The sequence below is a fragment of the Pongo abelii genome, chromosome 6 (genome assembly GCF_028885655.2).
Source record: "Pongo abelii isolate AG06213 chromosome 6, NHGRI_mPonAbe1-v2.0_pri, whole genome shotgun sequence".
Classification (NCBI taxonomy): domain Eukaryota; kingdom Metazoa; phylum Chordata; class Mammalia; order Primates; family Hominidae; genus Pongo; species Pongo abelii.
Window position 1 is genome coordinate 83,092,064 of NC_071991.2, and position 24,319 is coordinate 83,116,382.

Genomic DNA, 24,319 nt, shown 5'->3' on the forward strand with positions numbered 1-24,319 from the left:
TGACTGGGATAAGACATGCGAAAAGTTTGTGGGGTGTCAGAAATACTCTGTTTCTACTTCTAGGTGGTAATTACATAACTATGTTTACTTTATAAAAGCTTACTGAATTATACTCATACACTTAGGACATGTGATTGAATCTAGATTTTTTCCCCTTTTAATTCTTACGAGGTCAGTAAAAAAAAAATCAACAGAATTAACATTATTTGAATTATTATATCTCACTACTAAAAAGGATATGATATCTAACAAAATAAATGCAATCACAGAGAACATATTTTAACAAGAAAGAATAAAACCTAATTGTTCTTAAAATAGTACAAACAAGTGAAAGACGTTTAGCACACCAAAATCAAAGGTTTTTAAAATTGCTATCTACTGATAATAAACTTGACTCTCAAATTCCTAGCAGCCAAAGCAAATAGGGAGGGCCATAGTACTTAATCCAGTGTCTATAACAGAAGAACATACCAGTAGCTCAAAGGGGAAAAATAAATCAAAACAAAAATATAAAAATCACTTTTGCTTGCATTAAGTTCCGAGAGAAAATTTTGCCAGTGTCTTGATCTCCAAAGGCACAACACCCTTGACAATATCCTTACAATACATACAATAATGGGTTCCTTGCATTTGCTTCTTATAGACCCTTTCAAGGCAAGCTACAGAGATAATACCAGAGTGAGATATAGATAGATATAGATAGCAATCTGTCAGAAAAGTAAAACCAATGTAATACAAGCACACAGTTTTTGATGCTCTCAATGATAAATGTCCAAACATCTAGAGGAATTAGATCATTTTCTGCAAATAGTATTTATCATAAGCATACTTTGAATTGAAGTTGAGGACTGGAGAGTATATTCTCTAGTAAAAACTGGAAGTGAGCAAAACTATATCCTTTGACAATTAACAGTGTACGACTGATACCTTATTAGAAAAATTAAGATCTCTAACCAGGATTTGTGCCTGAAATATAGCCAAATCCTCAGACATAGATTAAGGGAATACTTGCAGGTAGGACTGAAATTTCCTTAAAAAAATAATTCTAGGACAATTCCTGCCAAAAAAATAATGAATGGATAAATAAGTGAATGAAGAATGAAAACTATTGTCCCCAAAATAATTCCCCCAAAAGGATAGCTATGGTAGTGTCTTAACACTTTCAAAGAATTAAATAAATCCTCACCCAACCCCAAGAAAAGCAAAACAAAACAAATCAGTATCTTCTCTCCCTCAGAGCTGTTCCTTCTCCCATGTTCTCTGTCTCGATTCACAGCATCACCACCTACTCAAACAAAGCTGAAAATCTCAGCGTCATCTTGCATTCTTCCCTCTCTATACGTAATTGGTAATCAAATCCTGATGATTCTACCATTTCATTTCAGTATTTCCCATATCCACCTGTGCTTATCTTTTCTCAATTCTATGTCCTAATTCAAGCATTATCACCTTTTGCTTAGGGAATATAAATCATTCTGTTATAAAGATACATGCACGTGTATGCTCACTGCAGCACTATTCAAGATAACAAAGACATGTGAATAGCAAAGACATGTGAATAGCAAAGAAATGGAGTCAACCCAAATGCCCATCAGTGACAGACTGGATAAAGAAAATGTGGTACATATACACCATGGGATACTATGCAGTCATAAAAAGGAATCAGATCATGTCCTTTGCGGGGACATGGATGAAGCTGGAAGCCATTATCTCCAGCAAACTAACACAGGAATAGAAAACCAAACACCACATGTTCTGACTTATAAGTGGGAGCTGAACAATGAGAACACATGGACACAGGGAGGGGAACAACACAGTGGGGCCTATCAGGGGACGGGTGGGAAGAAGAGCATCAGGAAAAATAGCTAATGCATGCCAGATTTAATACCTAGATGATGGGTTGATAGGTGCAGCAAACCACCATGGCACTCATTTACCTATGTAACAGACATGCACATTCTGCACATGTACCCGGAACTTAAAATAATGAAAAAAAAAATAGCTTCCTAACGAATCTGCACATGCAACACACCTATTTTAATCAATCTATCCATTTATTTGACAAACACCATCAACCAAACATTGTACAACATCCTTCAAAAAGCTGTCAGAAATAGCTCTGAGCAGGGGTCTAACTTCACATTGGATTTGGTCAATATTCTATATGATTTGGCAGACACAGTGTTGTCAAAAGGCTTTATGCAAGGCAAGTGCTACCTAGTCCTGTGGGCTCTACCATTTCCTGTGGTCTTACATCTGGCAGCCTCACATTTATATGACCTGCCTGGTCCCTAAAGACATCTGAGTGCAGCTCTTAAGTAAAGCAAAAATAAAACATTAATCTCCTGCTTTAAATCTTTTGGTGGCTCCGTATTAAACTAACAAGAAAAGCCCCAAATTAGTACGGCATGTAAGACCTTTAACAATCTGACATGAAAAAAATAACTTCGCATTGACTTCTCAATGCCTATATTTTAGACATATGTACTGTGCACAGCACCTAAACCAAACTCCAGACTTTCACACCCTCAGTTCTTGTACATAGTGCTCACAATAACTTGAATATCCCTTCTTCCTTTCTCTCTCACAAACATCCATCTATCTTTCCAGGCTTAATTCAAATACCATATTCTCTGGGAAGTCCTTCCCTGCTAAGTAACTACCCCCACAACCTTCATAATACTCTGTTTACAGCATCCTGTATTACAGTAAGGAATACCTGTGGCTGTGTCTCCAAGGCACAAGTGTTTAAGGCACTGTGGCTTACTCACCAGTGACTCTCCAGAAATAAATTTACTACCTCAGAGCAGATAATAAATATTCTAAGTCAAATATGTAATTCAAAGAAAAATGGTAAAATTTTGCCATCATTCCATTAGCCCCTATTCTCTACCTCAATAAATAAAACTACAGAGATAGAAGGAAAGGGAAAATAATGTTTTAGAAGAAAAAGAATCACACTGAACTCTGGGTCTGCAGGAGACTTAGCAACAAAAGAGAGATGAGTAAGAGTTAAAGACAGTTACACTATCATATGGAGTTCAAAATTTCACCCAAGGCTGATCCTAGAGTAACAGAAACAGAGAGGCAAGGACAAGTGGAATAATGAGTAATTCAGAACTGGTAAACATATTCCTTTAGGGAATATTTTGAGTCTGGAGGAAAAAGAAATATATCTGAATTGATTCACAAATGAAAGCAATGATTTCTTCGGCTTCTCTATCAAAACAAATGGGCTTTAGTGTTGGTTTATGAAATTATAATAAACCTAGATGTTTTTATGGCTGTTATTAAAGGTAAATAATTCTATATCCTATTTATTAAGATTTAATGCAAATGTGGTAAGGTAAACAGCATATGGAAGATTACAAACATAAAAATCTATAAATCAAAAATTTGGTTTCACTAAAAATGCTTTCAAAATGTACAACTGCAATTTGACAACAATTTACTAATTAAAAATACATATATAAAAGTTATGTGATTAAATAGTGGACATTAACGTACAGCTTTTAAAGAAGCTCTTAGCCATCATTTAGAAACATGAATTCAATCTATTTTGATCAATTAATCAAAGTATGTTAAAAGGATCTATTCATAAACATTTTGATAAATAAATGCAGCATTATGGTCAAAAAATTACCAGTTCTAAGATGGAAGGCTAAAAGCCTTTAAAAGCGATCTGCAAGCTGAATGGAATGAATCAAACAATTCTGAAAAGGGTTTTTACCATCACTACAGGAAATATTAGGAATAATTTATCCACAAAGAACCAATTAATAGTGTTCTTTAAAAAACTAATCTAGGACACACATACACTCACAAGAATGAGTCCTAGAAAGGTCGCATATAAATCAAGATTTTGAACAAATCTGACTATACAGAAAGACAAGATGGCACAGCGATAATATCTTAATGATCTTTCCCTGGTCTGTTATTAATGAACCATATGATTTAAGTCAAGTCCTTTAATATCTCTGGGCATCAGTTTCCTATATAAAGGTGGGCTAGATAGAAAGGGTTGCTTCCAGCTCTAATGTTTCACGATTCTGTTATATGCTGAAGACAAGTTACTCAACTGCCCAGTTTGTACATGGTTCAGTAAAGTTCTAAAACTTTTAGAATGAGCTTAAGTAAATGTACTTCCAAGTTTATACTGTATCTCCATGGCCCTAAGACATTGACGTTCCAGTCTGTTTAAATCACAGCCTAGTCCAGTGGTTTTCAATCTACTTACAGGAAGCAGAGAATTTATCAGCAGACCTCAGAGAAACTGATTTTTCAACATTCTAAAGCTAAACCAACAACTCTTAAGTACCACGAGTGTCTTTGTGATCCTTCAAACCGTATATAACCAGGCTATAACAGAATTCCTAAGATCACTTTGGATCTAACTAGATCTCTGTCTTCACTTAACTTCACTTAACTCTGTTAATAAATCCCTGACCTTGCCCAGGTGCAGTGGCTCACGCTTGTAATCCCAGCACTTTGGAAGGCTGAGGCACGTGGATCATCTGAGGTCAGGAGTTCGAGACCAGCCTGGCTAACATGATGAAACCCCACCTCTACTAAAAATAGAAAAAAAATAGCGGGGCAGGGTGGCGCACGCCTCTAGTTCCAGCTACTCAGGAGGCTGGGGCAGGAGAATCACTTGAACCAGGGAGGCAGAGGTTGCAGTGAGCCGAGATTGTACCACTGCACTCCAGCCTGGGTGACACAGCGAGACTCTGTCTCCAAAAACAGAAAGAAAGAAATCCCTGACCTAATCTATCACCACAAAGCTCAGAGTCCAATACTAATATGTTCAAAACATCTCCAACTTTATTAACTGTAATTCTAGATCAGAGATCAGAACCCACAGGCCAAATCCACCTGGCAGTCTGTGTTTCTAAATAAAGTTTTACTAGAACATAGCCACATCCCTTTGCTTTTTGTCTACAGCTACTTTCAGACTACAAAGGCAGAGCTGAATAGTTGCAACAGAGACATATGGCATGTAAAACCTAGAATATTTACTATCGGGCCCTTTAAAGACAGTTTGCCAAGCCCATGCCAGAGTGCAGCAGAACTTTTACTTGGTGAACTGATAAAAGTTAAAACAGGAAGAAGTTGAATCTCTGAATAGACCAAGAACAGGAGCTGAAATTGTGGCAATAATCAATAGCTTACCAGCCAAACAGAGTCCAGGACCAGATGGATTCACAGCCGAATTCCACCAGAGGTACAAGGAGGAACTGGTACCATTCCTTCTGAAACTATTCCAACCAATAGAAAAAGAGGGAATCCTCCCTAACTCATTTTATGAGGCCAGCATCATCCTGATACCAAAGCCGGGCAGAGACACAACCAAAAAAGAGAATTTTAGACCAATATCCTTGATGAACAGTGATGCAAAAATCCTGAATAAAATACTGGCAAACCGAATCCAGCAGCACATCAAAAAGTTTATCCACCATGATCAAGTGGGCTTCATCCCTGGGATGCAAAGCTGGTTCAATATACGCAAATCAATAAATGTAATCCAGCATATAAACAGAACCAAAGACAAACACCATATGATTATCTCAATAGATGCAGAAAAGGCCTTTGACAAAATTCAACAATCCTTCATGCTAAAAACTCTCAATAAATTAGGTATTGATGGGACATATCTCAAAATAATAAGAGCTATCTATGACAAACCCACAGCCAATATCATACTGAATGGGCAAAAACTGGAAGCATTCCCTTTGAAAACTGGCACAAGACAGGGATGCCCTCTCTCACCACTCCTATTCAACATAGTGTTGGAAGTTCTGGCCAGGGCAATTAGGCAGGAGAAGGAAATAAAGGGTATTCAATTAGGAAAAGAGGAAGTCAAATTGTCCCTGTTTGCAGACGACATGATTGTACATCTAGAAAACCCCATTGTCTCAGCCCAAAATCTCCTTAAGCTGATAAGCAACTTCAGCAAAGTCTCAGGATACAAAATCAATGTACAAAAATCACAAGCATTCTTATACACCAATAACAGACAAACAGAGAGCCAAATCATGAGTGAACTCCCATTCACAGTTGCTTCAAAGAGAATAAAATACTAAGGAACCCAACTTACAAGGGACATGAAGGACCTCTTCAAGGAGAACTACAAACCACTGCTCAAGGAAATAAAAGAGGATACAAACAAATGGAAGAACATTCCATGCTCATGGGTAGGAAGAATCAATATCGTGAAAATGGCCATACTACCCAAGGTAATTTATAGATTCAATGCCATCCCCATCAAGCTACCAAGGACTTTCTTCACAGAATTGGAAAAAACTACTTTAAAGTTTATATGGAACCAAAAAAGAGCCCACATCGCCAAGTCAATCCTAAGCCAAAAGAACAAAGCTGGAGGCATCACGCTACCTGACTTCAAACTATACTACAAGTCTACAGTAACCAAAACAGCATGCTACTGGTACCAAAACAGAGATATAGATCAATGGAACAGAACAGAGCCCTCAGAAATAACGCTGCATATCTACAACTATCTGATCTTTGACAAACCTGACAAACACAAGCAATGGGGAAACGATTCCCTATGTAATAAATGGTGCTGGGAAAACTGGCTAGCCATATGGAGAAAGCTGAAACTGGATCCCTTCCTTACACCTTATACAAAGATTAATTCAAGATGGATTCAAGACTTAAATGTTAGACCTAAAACCATAAAAACCCTAGAAGAAAACCTAGGCATTACCATTCAGGACATAGGCATGGGCAAGGACTTCATGTCTAAAACACCAAAAGCAATGGCAACAAAAGCCAAAATTGACAAATGGGATCTAATTAAACTAAAGAGCTTCTGCACAGCAAAAGAAACTACCATCAGAGTGAACAGGCAACCTACAAAATGGGAGAAAATTTTTGCAACCTACTCATCTGACAAAGGGCTAATATACAGAATCTACAATGAACTCAAACAAATTTACAAGAAAAAAACAAACAACCCCATCAAAAAGTGGGCAAAGGATATGAACAGACACTTCTCAAAAGAAGACATTTATGCAGCCAAAAGACACATGAAAAAATGCTCATCATCACTGGCCATCAGAGAAATGCAAATCAAAACCACAATGAGATACCATCTCACACCAGTTAGAATGGCAATCACTAAAAAGTCAGGAAACAACAGGTGCTGGAGAGGATGTGGAGAAATAGGAACACTTTTACACTGTTGGTGGGACTGTAAACTAGTTCGACCACTGTGGAAGTCAGTGTGGCAATTCCTCAGGGATCTAGAACTAGAAATACCATTTGACCCAGCCATCCCATTACTGGGTATATACCCAAAGGACTATAAATCATGCTGCTATAAAGACACATGCACACGTATGTTTATTGTGGCACTATTCACAATAGCAAAGACTTGGAACCAATCCAAATGTCCAACAATGATAGACTGGATTAAGAAAATGTGGCCCATATACACCATGGAATACTATGCAGCCATAAAAAATGATGAGTTCATGTCCTTTGTAGGGACATGGATGAAACTGGAAATCATCATTCTCAGTAAACTATCGCAAGGACAAAAAACTAAACACCACATGTTCTCACTCATAGATGGGAATTGAACAATGAGAACACATGGACACAGGAAGGGGAACATCACACTCTGGGGACTGTTGTGGGGTGGGGAGAAGGGGGAGGGATAGCATTAGGAGATATACCTAATGCTAAATGACAAGTTAATGGGTGCAGCACACCAGCATGGCACATGTATACATATGTAACTAACCTGCACATTGTGCACATGCACCCTAAAACCTAAAGTATAATTAAAAAAAAAAAAAAGAAAAAAATGTTAAAACAGGAAAGAGATATATGTGTGTATATGTGGCTGTATATATATATTATGTATATATATTTTTAATTATTTTTAAAAAATTAGTAAGCTGTAAAAGTGGTTTACTCCAGGGATTAGGAAAGGGAAGGGTGAATAGGGCAGAAAGAAAACTGTTTGCTTTTTATTTAAAACCCTCTTGTTTATTAGGATTTTTGCCATGTGAAACTATTATTTTACATTATTTAAAAAAGCACAGCATGGCAGAGGGAGGCAGAGAAAAACAAGTTAAAATAGAAGATAAGGAGTGCAGGTGTTATCAAAACTTGGTCCAAGCTGACCAACCAACAAGCACTCAGGATCTAGACAATTGATCAAGCTAGAAGGCCTGGCAACCTAGCAGAAACAATCAATGTTCAAACATTAGTCAAGGCAGGGCTCCTTATGTCCCTGACCTTAGAGGAAGAAAGCAGGCACATCTTGCTATAAAGAAATTAAATGCAATAGGGCAAGAAAAGTTCCCAGTATTGCTATATTTGTAAGCTGTGTTCATTTGCCATATGACGTAAAGACATTCTACAACCTACAATTTTCACTAAACTACCAAGATCACATTCTGAGAAAAAATGAAGGAATTCTTGAAAGATTATGAGACATTTAATACATCTGTTTATGTTAAAGTACAGTACTCAACAAACTAGTTCAGTAGTATGCAAACTTTACAGTGCATAATACAAAAGCTATCAGGCTCCCTCAAGTAGTTTCTTTCAAATGAAATACAATAATAAAGCAGTTTTGACTTTTAAAAATAACTTTCCTTGAAACAAATTGAGACAAATTTCAAGTGAAAAAGAAATTAGGTACTTCATTCACAGATGCACTTTAGCATAAACACATTCTGATTCTTATTCTTAATAAATCCCAACTATATGACTCTCTGTCAATCAACTCAGGAAATATCAAACAATGTAAAAATGTTCTCTCAGTTATAAAAGTGAACAAAACTGGGATTACTGTTATCTTTTATTAAAGATGCTGAAACATGGCACATCTCAAGGAAGACACAAGGTGCAGAGGAAGTGCCAGTTCTCTTTCATTTTTCAACCAACTAGGTGCATCATTATATGACAGTCATTCCTCAGTCTATGTGGCGGATTATTCTGAGACCCTCCATAGACATCAAAATCCATGGTTGCTCAAGTTCTTTATATAAAATGGCGCAGTACTTGCATATAACCTATCCGCATCCTCCTTATACTTTAAATCATCTTGATTCCTTATAATGTCTAATACAATGCAAATGTATGTAAACAGTTATATTGTATTATTTTTTATTTTTATTATTTTTGTGATTGCATTGTGATTTTTGTGTTGTATTGTTATTTTTGTTGCTGTTTTTTCTTTCCAAATATTTTCCATTTTCGGCTGGTTGAATCCAGAGATACAGAACACATGGATACAGAGAGCTGATTATACTTGGCATTTCATGTATTAAACTACCTAGTCATATAATCTGAGACTTACAAGATATAGACTCAGTATTTCTTTATGCAGAAGCAAATATGTAAATTCTGTTTTTCCTATTTTCAGAATCATAAGAGTCAACCCTAAGTTTTTCCATCTCAGCTATTCCAAGTAACTCTCCTTAGAGAGTTTGCGCTCTACCAAAAACAAAAACCTTATTTCCAATAAAGGAATGATGTGACTAGGAAAGAAAAGAGGAACACATAATCTGCCAAGAAAAAATTAACAAGTAGACAAGTAGGTATACTGTGCGTATAAACTTGCTTAAAATATTTTTTAAAAATTACATCAGGGGCCGGGCGCGGTGGCTCACGCCTGTAATCCCAGCACTTTGGGAGGCCGAGGCCGGCGGATCACGAGGTCAGGAGATCGAGACCATCCTGGCGAGCACAGTGAAACCCCGTCTCTACTAAAAATACAAAAAATTAGCCAGGCACGGTGGCGGGCACCTGCAGTTCCAGCTACTGGGGAGGCTGAGGCAGGAGAATGGCGTGAACCCAGGAGGCGGCGCTTGCAGTGAGCCGAGATAGCGCCACTGCACTCTGGCCTGGGCGAAAGAGCAAGACTCCATCTCAAAAAAAAAAAAAAAAATCACATCAGAATTCAGAAATGTTCTATATCATGGGGTGATTCTCTCAAAAATCATTTCTAAAAGGAAAATATTTATGATTCTCTAGTCATCAACAAGAATTACGATATAAATGTTTTTAAAACTGATAATATATAAATTCAGTTGGAAGTTAACTACTGTTCCTAAGATTACTAGAATGTAAAATGCTTATTCACTCTAATTCACTCATGTCCAAGCAAAGATTAAATCTTGCCTTTGGCTAAGTTCCACAAGCCCAAGTCAATTAAATACATTTTTAAAGTGTGGATGAATCCTGTATGAGTAGGCCCAACTAGAGAGCTCAAGAACAGGTGCAACACTGTACTGGGAAGACCAGAGGAAACAGAGCAAAAGAAAGAAAAACACACAGAAAAAAAAAAAAAAAAAAAAAAAAAAAAGAGGTCTATCTAATTTATAAAGACGAAAATAAAAGAATGTTAGAATAACAATGTCTTTTATCTTTGTGGACTCAACGTGACCCACATGTCAATTAACTCTACCCTTATATCCCACATTATATCATCTACAAAAGAAGTGAACAAACTTATTATGTTCTCCCATATAAACAAAAGAGTGAAACAACAGGTGAAGGGAAAGAGGGAATGGTGTTAGGCAGGTGAATGGTGGCTGGCAAAGGATAATGTGCTGGTATGGGGTGGAAAAGAAATGCTAACGGAGGGGCTATCATTACCACCAGACAGCTCCAACTGATAGCCCTGCTCTCTGAGTCACCCTGACACTGTCACTAAATCACCAAGCTAAAAACATAACTTTATCTAAGTTTTCCTAAGATACCTAAAGTAAAACCCCATTACAAAGAATTTCTTGGGATATCTGAATGTATATGTGACGTATTTTTACCTATTTGCAGAGAATAAGACCAATTTTTCTTATCACATGCATGACTAACATATCTAAACATAGCATGCTTCTTATACACTGTATTACCTAAAATAACTATTAATTTAAATCTTTTCCATTTCAACCTTTTAACCTCATTCGATAACTGTAGCCACACCTCCTCCACATATCAGTATATCCATTAATTTAAAAAGTGCTCAGAAGCCACTTGATATCAATTTTTAAAAGCCCAAATAAGAATTTCTTTCAAAGACATTTTTTACAGTTAACACTCATCATGTAAGGCATTTACTTTAGCATAGCTAAAATAGATTTTTAATTATATAAAAGTTTCAACACATCACCTGCTCCCTCAATTTCCTGCCACCCAATTCCACGCTCATTCTTTCCTATTATAATAGACAGTGACCTTTTCAAAGTCAATCTCTGCTATAATCCCTGCAAAGCCTTAGTATATTATTATGCTATTTTATTTTCAGCTTCTCACTCTCTCCTACCGATTTTCAAATATTGAGGTTTCCTCTTCTTAATTCTACATCTGTCCTCATCACAAAATTTCCTCACCTTACACTTGATAGTTCAACCAACTCCCACCAAATCTGTCCCCAAAAGGTCAACTATGACTTCTTTGTTGCTATAAATCCAACAGATACATATTTTCAGTCTTCATTTTGCTTGGTAACTCCGCAACAAAGATATCATTTCTGGTGTAGACAGTTTCCTATTCACAACCCTCATATCCTGGCCTACCTCAAGTCTTCCTGCTCCTCCTTCAGGTCCTCCTTAGTCTTGATCCCCGAAGGGGAGTTAGATCCGAATGCTTCCACTGTATGCACAACTTCCCTCTCTCTACAGCCTAATTCTATGGGTGCCTACTTTACTATAAGTCCTTCCTGATAGATTATGATGTTCTTTATGAAACCAGAGATTATACTGATCACACTGTATGTGGTTTATCACCATACTGACAATTTCAAAGCAAAGTACCTGGCATAAACACTCTGTAAACTGCCTGAATTATTTTCACCCAATAAACAAGCTGTTACTATATAACAGATTTATCACTACAAAATGAACTAAATGGATGCTTTGGTTCAAACAGATTTGCTTTTTCAGGACCCAGAATGGCTTGCTGGAAATCTCTAAAACATTCAACACACTAAAACTAATTCTCTATTTACTTAACCTAATAAGCATAAATGATATCGTCAAGTTTCTACTAATGACAGTTAATCACTCTCAAAATGGACAAAATGAAAGTATCACTGGTACTACTCAATTTATATCCTAACCAAATAAAAAATGTGTTAACTTCAAGCTGGGCGCGGTGGAGTCAGAGACCAGCCTGGCTGACATGGCAAAACCCCATCTCTACTAAAAATACAAAAATCAGCCAGGCATGGTGGCGTGCACCTGTAATCCCAGCTATTCAGGAGAATGAGGCAGGAGAATCGCTTGAACCCAGGAGGCAGAGGTTGTAGTGAGCCAAGATCATGCCACTGCACTCCAGCCTGGGAGACAGAGTGAGACTCCATCTTTAAAATAAAAAACAAAACAAACAAACAAACAAAAAAAAATGTGTAACTTCAATCTGCACATTTTAAAGAAAAAAAAATACCATAGAGACTTAAATAGCATTTCTGGGAGGAAAATATCTAGCCCTTAGCCTATAGCCAGCAAAGACTTGTAATATGAGATAATTTTTTTTAAATTAATTCAAACTTATATTAATGTTTTGCTCTATTATAATTCTTTTAGTTTTCAGGTACTAGCAATCAACATCTACAACAACAGTGAGTCATGCTCACTGAATGCCAGAATTTCCATACAGGAGAGACAAAGGGGATGCAATCTGGGATGGGTATGAATTTAATTTGAAACTGGATTTGTTTGGCAAGCACACTATTTTACTTAGATTGTACATTTATTTGTGATGGCTCTAGAGGAATGCTGGAAATTACACCTAGGGATCAGAGCTTCCCCAAGACTGTCACAAGCAATGCAAATTTTTCATTTTAAGCAAACCAAAATGCTATTAATAAAGTTAGAGATAATAGCAAAATATACAGTGGCTATTTTTCTGTTGTATATTTAATAATAAACAAAAGATACAACACACTGAATATATAATCACTTAACTATTACAAACATGATTATTATATAAATTGAAATCATACTTAAATTTTCCAAAAGACTTTTTATCATGATGAGCCAAACACTCGAACCATCTGGATCTTAAAAACAAGCTGCAATAATATCCTCAATATTTATAAGCTGGGCAAAGTTAAGGAAGAATTCCCAAGAGATGCATTGGAGATATGAACAGATAATTTATTCTTGTCTACAACTCTATAAAAATAGAATCAGTTGGATTGGAAAGAATATGAAAAATTAGTTTCAATGAGGTGACAAGAAAAAGCAGGAATGAAAAGTATCTGATCTTTCACACTTTAAAGACTATTATTTATAATTTTATTGTACTGCCCATATATAAATATGAATGTTAAACTAGAACACAGCACTTTATACTAATTTTCAATGTTTATTAACATTTTTACACAGCTGCTACATAAGAAGCTGACAACAGAATCTGCTTTAAAACTTTTACATGACCTTACCTTATACAACTGTAATGTTTAAAAGTGCTGGCAGCTTTTTGACATTCAAGGCACAACTGAATAGCTCCTGGATAATCTTCCTCCTTAAGGTAACAACAACAGGAGTCATTAGAATAGAAACATTTTTTCTTAAAGCCCCTGATAAAAAAAAATCTCTGTTCATATTCTAACCAAAAGTTACAGAATCAAAAAACTTTAATTCCTCTTAGAATATCAATGATAGATAAGTGACAAAATACAAGAGGCAACTAGTTCCAGGCCTAAAATATATACATAGAAGAAATATTTAAAATATTCTATTCCTTCAAAGTAACAGCCCCCTGAGACCATGACTTATGGATAAATCCTACATTAAATCATTAGCTGCTTCACAGGAAAGGTTTTCTTTAACTGTTAACACATCTTCTTTCAGTAATGCCTACATAAAATGTTTCAAAATAGTATGCATTCTATTTGTAATTGATAGTCAACAATTTACCACCAAGAAATCAATAAATAATTCTAAAGAAATAAATTTAGAAAAGAAAACACTAATTAATAAACTCAGAGTATTTTTATCACCTAACAGTAATTTAATGCCCAACGAATTTTTCATATGGGTTTCTGAAACCCTAGTTAGCAGTAATAGTTGAGAAGTAATAAAACAATTATACAGAAAACCACAAAAACTTTTCCCTATGCTCAATTCTAAATTCAACAGATGCAATTCAAACCACTGGTGATGCTGATAATGACAAAGTACCTACCCCAAGGAGCTCAAGTATTATGAGGAAACACACACATTACATTATGCTTTGGAGAACCTTATGACAGAAGTAGACAGAAAATGCTAAGAATGCATCAAAGAAAAAACAGATGGCTCACTCAGAAAAGCAATTAATACATGATACTGAACAAAAGTAAGTATCACACATTCCTTAAATTACTACTATATGTTAGATGAAAAAGATGTTAATTTTTATTGCTATTTGGATGCAATACAATCAAACAAGTTAACATTCCAATGTTATCAGAAGCTAAATGTTTTCCCAAATACATTTGCTTTTCTAAATGAAGTAATATCATGTCAATAGAAAAAGACTCCAGAACAAGAATCTTTGACATGTCTAAAAATCTTACAAGTCTAAAAATATTCTTTATATCATAAACCCATTTGAGAAAAATGCACTTCTGAATTTTGTCTGCTTTAATGTTTCTATGTATCAGTAGGACCCTAAATTTCCAAAACTTGTTAACTTACCTCCAGCATTTCACTTAACCGTACATCTGTTCTTTGCTGAAAAAACAAAAATCAAAGGTAAAATCTGTTTCAACCACAAAATTCAGTTTTAATTTTTTTTAAATGACCCATATATACCAATGTTTTTATAGTTCTCAGAGATTTCAGAAGTCCAATCAGCAACTGACGTTTCCTTTGATTTGCAAGAAGGCCTAAACTAGCTTGAGTAAAACCTTCCTTTGCAATATTCAAGTGTCTGCAAAAGTGAATAATAAATAGTTAAAAGTTTTTTATTATAATAAGAATACTATCCACACAGAACAATTAGGTAACTAATGAAGGAGTGAAATGGATTACTATAAAAACCAAGGATTTAAACTACTATTTGACAAATGTAATCAATGGCCAGTCTAAACCAGCATTACTCAGAACACCACGAGAAGATTGGTGCCAATTCACAACCTGCTAGTGGTCTATAACAAAAAATTACAGAAACTGAGAATAAGCGCTTAAAAACACAGTGCAAAAACTGACAGAATAATTATTCTTTGTGACTCTAATAATTAAAAAAATTAAGACTGTATTATGTCTTTCCTTCTTTATTTCATTTGCCTAGTAATTTGTTTTTATTGCATTTTTAAAAAATCACAGCCTGTAACAGATTGGAAATTTTAGAAAGAAAAAAGTAGGTGCTTTACGACAAACAATCTGTGAAGCACTAGTCTAAATAATATAAAAATAGTAATTTTTTAAAACCCATAAGTACACTTAGAGATATTTCCCACAAACCCTCTTAGTGTAGTCTTTAGATCATAATATATGCTCGCTTAAGGAATGATATTCTAGAAACCACAGCCATAATAAAAAAAATCAATTATAAATTATAGATTCCATAGTTATTCTTGAAATATTGTCCAGCTTAAAAAACAAAATATCATCAAAAGCAATACCTTCTCCCATTTGTACAGATAACAGCAGCTAATTGAAGACCTGTCTGCAATGAGGTAACTCTTTCAAGTTCCTATGGAAAGATTAGGTACAGGTTATTGTTGGAGATATTTTATTTTTCTTTCTTATTTATATAGTACTCTAACAAAAACTCTAGTCAGATTCAAAGAAAACCTGCTTGAAAAACAAAGTAGCAACAAAAATACCTGAACTTGAAAACTATTAGTATATTTTTCACAAAATTATTTAAAATGACTACTTGTAACTGATTTTTACAATGACAGATGACAAAATATTTAGTCAGTATTGCTTGTAAGGAAATCTAGACCCAACTTGTTGTAGACAGGAATAAACAAATACCAGTAATATATCTGTTTAAATTTCTACCCAAGAGAACTTCACAAGGTAATTAAAGGATATGACAAATATGATTTCTGTTTACTAAGATGCTTTGACAATGAAAGTCTTCATTTGAACACTGGTAGACATTTCAATGGATTTTGAAGGCTCTGATTTTCCGATGAAAACACAGATTCAGTTAGACAGTACCAATTTTATCATATTTTAAAGCCAGATTGTTATATTGCCAATGAGTGGTCAATATTGGTGAATCTATTTGTTTAAATGTTAATGGGAGCAATTTTCACTGGCTCTTCTAAAGTTTGAAAAACCCAAGAGATCACTTTAGAATCATATATAAAAACCCTTTGCTTCTTCAGTTTGGTAAATTACCCCAAAAGAAAAAGAAAAATATAGATACATACCTACATATACACAAACACACCCAAAGACAGTCAATATGCTGCTACAGAATTATTGACAAAAAATACAATATTTTAACAGTTTCAAGTGTAAATCACTCAAACATTTAAAAATTCTACTACAAAAAATAACAAATATTATCCTACCTTTACATAAGCAGGCTGTTTTTCAAGGATTAAATCTGCCACTTTTTTAGATACCTATAAGAAGACGTAATCAAACAAAGGAAATAAAAGAACAAGCTTCATGCTTTCTATGATATTTTATATTTGAATTTTTAAAAGAATATTCCATAGATCTCCCCAATAACTTTGGGAGCAGATATTGGCATACTATGGCCATACACATTTCCCTGGGCTATGAAATTAGTAAAAGAGGTAATATAATAAAGCACATAGCACAGGTCCTGGTCCTTAACAGAAACTCAATAAATGGTCATTATTATTGTTAATAATAGTGTATCATTATCTGATTTAAGTAACATTAACCAAAAAGTGTAACCATCTTTAAGGGAATAGGATTTGATTGAAAAAGATGACATTGTTAAGCAGATTTTTAATCAACTGAATTTATGGAGACAATATCTGGGAAAAAGAACTTGCTCGTATCCTTTAGATCCTTTATGCTGCCTAAGACAAGCAAGTAGTTTGGTCCTCCACTTCTGAAAAGCTGAAAACATGTTTTTTGGAACGCTATGAAGATATCTAAGGTTGTATGTATTGTTCTACGAATAATATTAATGTATGCAAGTTAGAAGTATAATGATTTTGAACATGAGGCTCTAATTCCACCATTTCAGGGTCCCTGCCAACTTCACTAACAGAAATAGCACATGAGGCATGAAGCAGGACACACAGAAGGTATTTAGGGAGTTTGCTCCAGAAACACAACTGGCTCCCCTTCCCCAGGCCAACTAAGAACAAAACATTGAACACCCACTACACTACTGCATTAATCCTTTCACATTTTCTTAATCTGCTTCAAGCATCTTTGAAATTACGTAAATTAATTTTTAGATACACTCATTGTTTTTGTCTAGAAAGAGGGATTCCATTAAGGTTAAGAAAATCAAATTTTAAATGGCTTTTAGACTTCAATTAATGAAGAAATATCAATGTTAATCCTAAATATCATTTTAAGAATTCCAAAGGCTCCACAGGATTGTCTAGTAATAGGGAGTACTGGTCCATGGCCTGTGGGGAACCGGGCTACACATCAGGAAGTGAGTCGCAGGTGAGCAAGCGAAGCTTCATCTGTATTTACGGCCGCTCGCCATCACTTGCATTACAGCCTGAGCTCCACCTCCCCATCAGATCAGCGGTGGCATTAGATTCTCATAAGAGCTCTAACTCCATCCCTACTGTAAACTGCACATGTGAGGAATCTAGGTTGTGCGCTCCTTATGAGACTCTAATGCCTGATGATCTGTCACTGTCTCCCATCAGATGGGACCGTCTAACTGCAGGAAAACAAGCTCAGGGATTCCACTGATTCTACATTATGCTGAGTTGTATAATTATTTCATTATATATTATGATGTAACCATAATAGAAATAAAATACACAATAAATGAAATGCACTTGAATCATTCTGAAACCATCCCTACCCCACCCCTGCCAGTCCATAGAAAAATTGTCTTCCAAAAAACTGGTCCCGAGTGCCAAAAGAATTGGCAACCACTGCTCTAGAGCTCAAATCCCTTCTCCTGCCCAAGACTGCCCTATACCACCACTGCTACCTCCAAGCAGACCCTAGCACCCACTGAGACTTCTAAGTGTAATAGAAAAGTATACCTTCCTTTGTTTGCCAGTTGCATTATTAAAAATCATATCTTAAATTCAAACAGATAAACTTATTACTACTGGTCCTTTTGTTGAAAAAAATTAATATACATGCTACCATTAATTAATCCCTACAGTAGAGTTTGAATTTCATAAAGTGGGTTTAGCCTAACATAAAGAAATTATAGAATCAGAGAATTTTACCGCATTAAAGAAAATGCAAGCCTAACCTATCACTTTACTGATAAACAAAACGGAGTCACTGAGGTTAAATGATTTACTCAACATCATAATTAAATAATGACTACAACTCAGACTTTCTGAATCTCAGGGGGACGTTTATTCTGAGAGAGTACTCCATTATAGGGCCAGGCAAAGTGGCTTGCGGCTGTAATTCCAGTGCTTTGGGAGGCTGAGACAGGAGAATCGCTTGAGCCCCAGAGTTCGAGACCAGCCTGGGCAACAGTGAGATGTCATCTGTACAAAACATTTAAAAAATAGCCAGACTAGTGGCACGTGCCTGTAATCCCAACTACTCAGGAGACTGAGGTGACAGGATTATTTGAGTCCAGGCGGGAGAGGCTACAGTGAGCCATGATCGTGAAACCAGACTCTAGCCTGGGCAACAGAGCAAGACCCTGTCTCAAAAAACAAAAAGGAATACTCAGTTACAAAACTATGGGTGGGGAAATCATACGTCTATGACAAGGAGCCTAAAGATACTTACTAATCTAAAACAAAGTTCAAAGTTCTTTGATCACATTAAGGATTCCAGAGAGAAAATTCCAAGTTCTAGAAGCAAATCTATCAAGGTAACATAAGGAAAACCATACGCATTAAATTTTTAATATAAATACATCATTTGAATCAGTCATGTTAAAAAACAAGATTTGTTTCTATCTTAATTGTTAGTTAAAACCATAAATCTGCAAACATTATACCTCTCTGTTGTGTTTCATCTAGAGTTTTGTCAGAAAGAAATGTGGTTTTTTTTTCTACTTACTGCAGCTTGCTGTTGTTTCAATTTGTCTCTATACGCCTCTAATTCTTGCAAATTGAGAACAGGTGGAAGCTTCTACAGAAAAAAATTCATGAATGAAAAGGAAAAAATAAATTGTTTAATTTGGTTTCATTTACCTGGACCCTTCTGACTAGCGAACTACAAACTGTGCATACAAAACAGTGTCACATCCCACTGCCCTCCATGCTGCCTGTCCTCCCAACCTCCCTCCTAGGTTCCAACCACAAAAGCCTATACATCTTTAGTACACAGCCCTCTGGTTCCACCCTTCATTCAGCCTTGTTACCTCCAGTGCTGCTGCTCTGCCTTCTGAGAAACCCCACTACCACTGGGGACTCTGGACCCTAGGCCGACAGACACTGCTGCCACGGCCTGTGACAGGAGAACGTGAGACAGTAACTAACCTAACCCCAACTCTACCATCCACAGATATATCTCTACTTGTTTATGATAGAACTCAAAACAGATTTCTCCTCTGGAATATTACAAACCATAAGTACTACTGTGTGATAGTTGTTGGACTACATTCTGGATTACATCAGCTTTCAGAGGACAGTATGGGAAACTAACCAAAAAATGCATACCGTATACAGGGAAACACTCTCAGTCAACTGATTGATGAAACTTCAAACTGAGTTGGGGACTGACTGTGAATAATGCATATAAAGTATATGTGCATACAGCATTTGGTTGTATCTAAGACTAAATTTCACTATTCTGACTTTTGTTAAAGTTCTTATAAATTTAAAATGTCAGTATTATAAACACTATGGCATAAGAATTTTTATCATCACTAAACAATTACGTAAATACATATTTCGTAATTAAAAGTCTGAGCTTCTCTAAACATAGATAATATAACATAGGATACAAACAGCATACTAACACATTAAATACTAACAATTGAAAACCAAAAATACAGAAATGTTTCCCTGAACGGTTGTATTTAAAGTTACATTTAAAAAATAATAATTTCATCGCCAAACAATGCTGACAGTTGATTTAATCACAATGTGGTAATCACAGACCTATTCTGGTACCAAAAATACATAAATGCCTCAAAAAAGTATTCAAATCTCACAAATCCAATCACTGAACAAAATAGGCGTTAGTTACGTTTTAATGAAATTCTGTTTACCTCCAGCTCATATTTAACAATATCAAATGAATCCGCAGAAAAATATACTTGTTCAATACTATTAATAAGCTCTTGTTCAGCTTGAGGGTCACTTGGCTGTTCTCGAAGTTCCCTGAATTCTTCCTTTAAGAAAAAAAAAATCACAATTATAGTAATTGTAGCTGTTAAAATTATATCTGCATGGAAATAAATGATCATTTGTCTTAACAGTCACATCTACCTGGAACGATTCTGACCAAGGATACAAACCAACAGAAACCAGAAAAGTTCACAGGAAATTAGGAACTAGCCGACCATTAACACTAACAACTACAGAAGAAAACTAGCCAGTTTGAATATTTAGATTTTATTCTCAATTCCTTGCATGTCAACAAGGTTGATAAAAATTTTAATGTTCAACAAAAGAAAAAAAAGTGACTACCTAAACCTATCATACATACATATCACAGATATATACATTTTACTATTTAATAATATTCTAAAATCTGTCTCACCACAGATAATAAGGGAAGAACACCTCAATAACTTCTGCGTCACAATCAACTTTGGAGTCCTGCGTAGAAGACATCAACTCTGCTAAAAAAAATCTCAGTACTCAGCTAAGAAACAGTGGCTCCAGAAAAGGTTCACAAATTTAGTTCTGTAATACTATGAGGCTTCCTTCAAAGTGGGTTGCTGTTACAATTAATGATCATTATCTGATTATGAACCTAAACTTCTCTATATGATAAAATGCTTTCTTTCTAATGATACAGAATGGAGGTTCTGTGGATTTGAAAAAGAGCATGACAGACAAATCCCTAAACCCAATGTCAGCATCCTTATCCTACGCAATTTCACTGCATAATCAGATAAAGCTTCAGTTAACTAGCAAATTTTTACAATTCAGATACCCACTCCCCTGCCACACTAGTTAATCAAGACATTATTATAGACATATAACAAGTTAGCCACTTGATTTTTAATTCAAATTAATCTCAAATACATTTATATACACAAAAAGGAACTATTGTTTTAAATCATTTTCAGTAATTAAAATAACACAATAAAAATACTAAGGAAATGCACAAAAATTATCTGGTCAGTTAAAGAACAGTGTATTTTTCTTTTTTCACTTTTTATTATACTTTGAGTTATCGGGTACATGTGCAGAATGTGCAGGTTTGTTACATAGGTATACACGTGCCATCGTGGTTTGCTGCACCCATCAACTCATCATCTACATTAGGTATTTCTCCTAATGCTATCCCTCCCCTAGCCCCCCACCCTCCAATGAGCCCCAGTGTATGACGTTCCCCTCCATGTGTTCTCATTGTTCAACTCCCACTTATAAGTGAGAACATGCGGTGTTTGGTTTTCTATTCTTGTGTTAGTTTGCTGTGAATGATGCTTTCCAGCTTCATCCATGTACTTGCAAAGGACATGAACTCATCCTTTTTTATGGCTACATATATTCCACGGTATATATGTGCCACATTTTCTTTATACAGTCTATCCTTGATGGGCATTTGGGTTGCTTCCAAGTCTTTGCTATTGTGAATAGTGCCGCAATAAACATGCGTGTGCATGTATCTGTATAGAATGATTTATAATCGTTTGGGTATATACCCAGTAATGAGATTGCTGGGTCAAATAGTATTTCTAGCTCTAGATCCTTGAGGAATTGCCACACTGTCTTCCATAATGGTTGAACTAATTTACACTCCCACCAACAGTGTAAAGCATTCTTATTTCTCCACATCCTCTCCAGCATCTGTTGTTTCCTGACTTTTTAATGATCACCATTCTAACTGGCGTGAAATGGTATCTCATTGTGGTTTTGATTTGGATTTCTCTAATGACCAGTGATGATGAGCTTTTTTTCATACGTTTGTTGGCTTCTTTTGAGAAGTGTCTGTTTATATGCTTCAACCACTTTTTGATGGGGTTGTTTTTTTCTTGTAAATTTGTTTAATTTCTTTGTAGATTCTGGATATTAGCTCTTTGTCAGATGGATAGATTGCAAAAATTTTCTCCCATTCTGTAGGTTGCCTTTTCACTCTGATGATAGTTTCTTTTGCTGTGCAGAAGCTCTTTAGTTTAATCAGATCCCATTTGTCTATTTTGGTTTTTGTTGCCATTGCTTTTGGTGTCTTAATCATGAAGTCTTTGCCCATGCCTATGTCCTGAATGGTATTGCCTAGGTTTTCTTCTAGGGTTTTTATAGTTTTAGGTCTCACGTTTAAGTCTTTAATCCATCTTGGGTTAATTTTTGTATAAGGTGTAAAGAAGAGACCCAGCTTTCTGCATATGGCTAGCCAATTTTCCCAACACCATTTATTAAATAGGGAATCCTTTCCCTATTGCTTGTTTTTGTCAGGTTTGTGAAAGATCAAAGAACAGTATATTTTTCAAATAGAGACATTCTAGATTATTTTATTGCAGGGTATATTTTTTATTTGTAAAAAGAGCCTTGCTCAGATATCTTTTAGAGTTTAACTTATACTTTGTATTTGTAAAACTAACTATAAAATTATTCCCTATTAGTAATTTCAAGCTAAAAAAATAGAACAAATCTAAAACTCAAGAAAATGTTGACTGTTTAAATGTAAAATTCCAATAAACTTAAAAGAGAAGGCAAACTCATAAATATCAAACTTGAATAATCAAATATGCTTGGAAAAGAAAATCCCTCTTCTGTGCTAACTCATAAAATACACCGAGAAAAAAAGGTCAATGACATAGCTATCACTGAGCCAGCGTGCAATCAGTTACTATGAGTGCAGTAAGAAATCCAGGGTCCCAACAGTGGGAGCTACATTCCTGAAGGGGTTTATCTACAACACATGAATCCATTTAGCACCCTGGACAGTGGTGCTGCTGCGCAGACTTGGTTAAAACTCACACGTGTGGAAGGGAAGGTTACCAACTAGCCTATCAACAGGCAGCCTCCATGCATCCAATTGAAATATGAAATGAGAGTCAGAAATGAAATGGAAGAGGAGGTCTGAACTTCCTGGCAATCTCCTTCCCTAAAAGTCCACAGGTATTTGAAATATCAGCTTCCTATACTGTAAGCTGAGGGAGGGGAGGAAATGAGGCCCAAGTGAGGACACGGCAACACTGCCTCCCTAGGAATTCTGCAGTCTGCAGTAACATGAGCAAATAAATGCAGTTGATACCATTCAAGACAAAATATTTGAAGATTACAAAAACTGCTACAATTTTTTAAAATCAGAAAGAGAGCCAAGCCAGAAATTCAAATAGACTGCAACGATTGAGTACTTTCATCTTAAAAGCATAAATGTCAATGACATATAACACCATGCTGAGGTTCTCCATATAGTACCTAATTGATTGATAAGAAGGTAAAGATACTTGGATTTTCAGCTGCAATTCCATCATTAACCCTCGGCAACTTAGTCTCTTCATGCCTAGTTTTTTTTTCACCTGTAAAGGGCAAACATGCATTCTCTCTCTCTCTTTGTTTCTCTCTCTCTCTCTCTCTCTCTGTCTCTCTCAAAATGACAGTGAAACAAATTATCCAAAGTTATTAAGAATGCCAAAGAAAAAACATAATTTATAAGTATCTCACAAGTATACATTTCAAAAACATGATGAATTCTGTAAAAGGAGTACAATCTGTATATTTATGTCAAATGCTATTCTTTCCTAAAGAACTAAGCAATTAGTATCACAGAGAGCATACAACCCCATATAATTTCAAAGAACTGACATGGAACACCTGACACTCTGAAGTGTAAGAAACCTGGACTAAGGAAAGGAATAAAACCTAGAAAATCAGAAAAAGAAATGTAGCATACAAAATAGAATTGAATCTAAAACAAATGCCCCTATGTAATATTATTTCCCTATAAAATATCCTCTCCTTTAAAACAATTTCATAACTTCTATGTGAAAATATACATCTGAACTGGAACTTATTCAAACCCCCTTCTGATTAGAATCCCGATCACCGTGTTCTTTTTAGTCCCACTGAACTAGCAGTCTGTAAAGCTCTGCTTCAACCTAATCATTGTCTAAATGT

General features: G+C 35.5%; 1 protein-coding gene across 3 annotated transcripts in view; it reads right to left on the reverse strand.

Moving 5' to 3' along the window:
• Positions 1-24,319, reverse strand: part of VPS50 (VPS50 subunit of EARP/GARPII complex) — a 127,877-nt gene that overhangs the window by 88,730 nt on the left and 14,828 nt on the right. For all 3 annotated transcript variants that reach the window (XM_024249845.3, XM_054559478.2, XM_063726081.1), the window contains 7 exons: positions 20,293-20,415; positions 19,137-19,208; positions 16,499-16,552; positions 15,593-15,663; positions 14,781-14,898; positions 14,664-14,699; positions 13,424-13,506 (listed from right to left, as the gene is read on the reverse strand). In XM_024249845.3, coding sequence (XP_024105613.2) covers positions 13,424-13,506; positions 14,664-14,699; positions 14,781-14,898; positions 15,593-15,663; positions 16,499-16,552; positions 19,137-19,208; positions 20,293-20,415 — 557 coding nt within the window. The remainder of the gene's footprint in view (positions 1-13,423; positions 13,507-14,663; positions 14,700-14,780; positions 14,899-15,592; positions 15,664-16,498; positions 16,553-19,136; positions 19,209-20,292; positions 20,416-24,319) is intronic.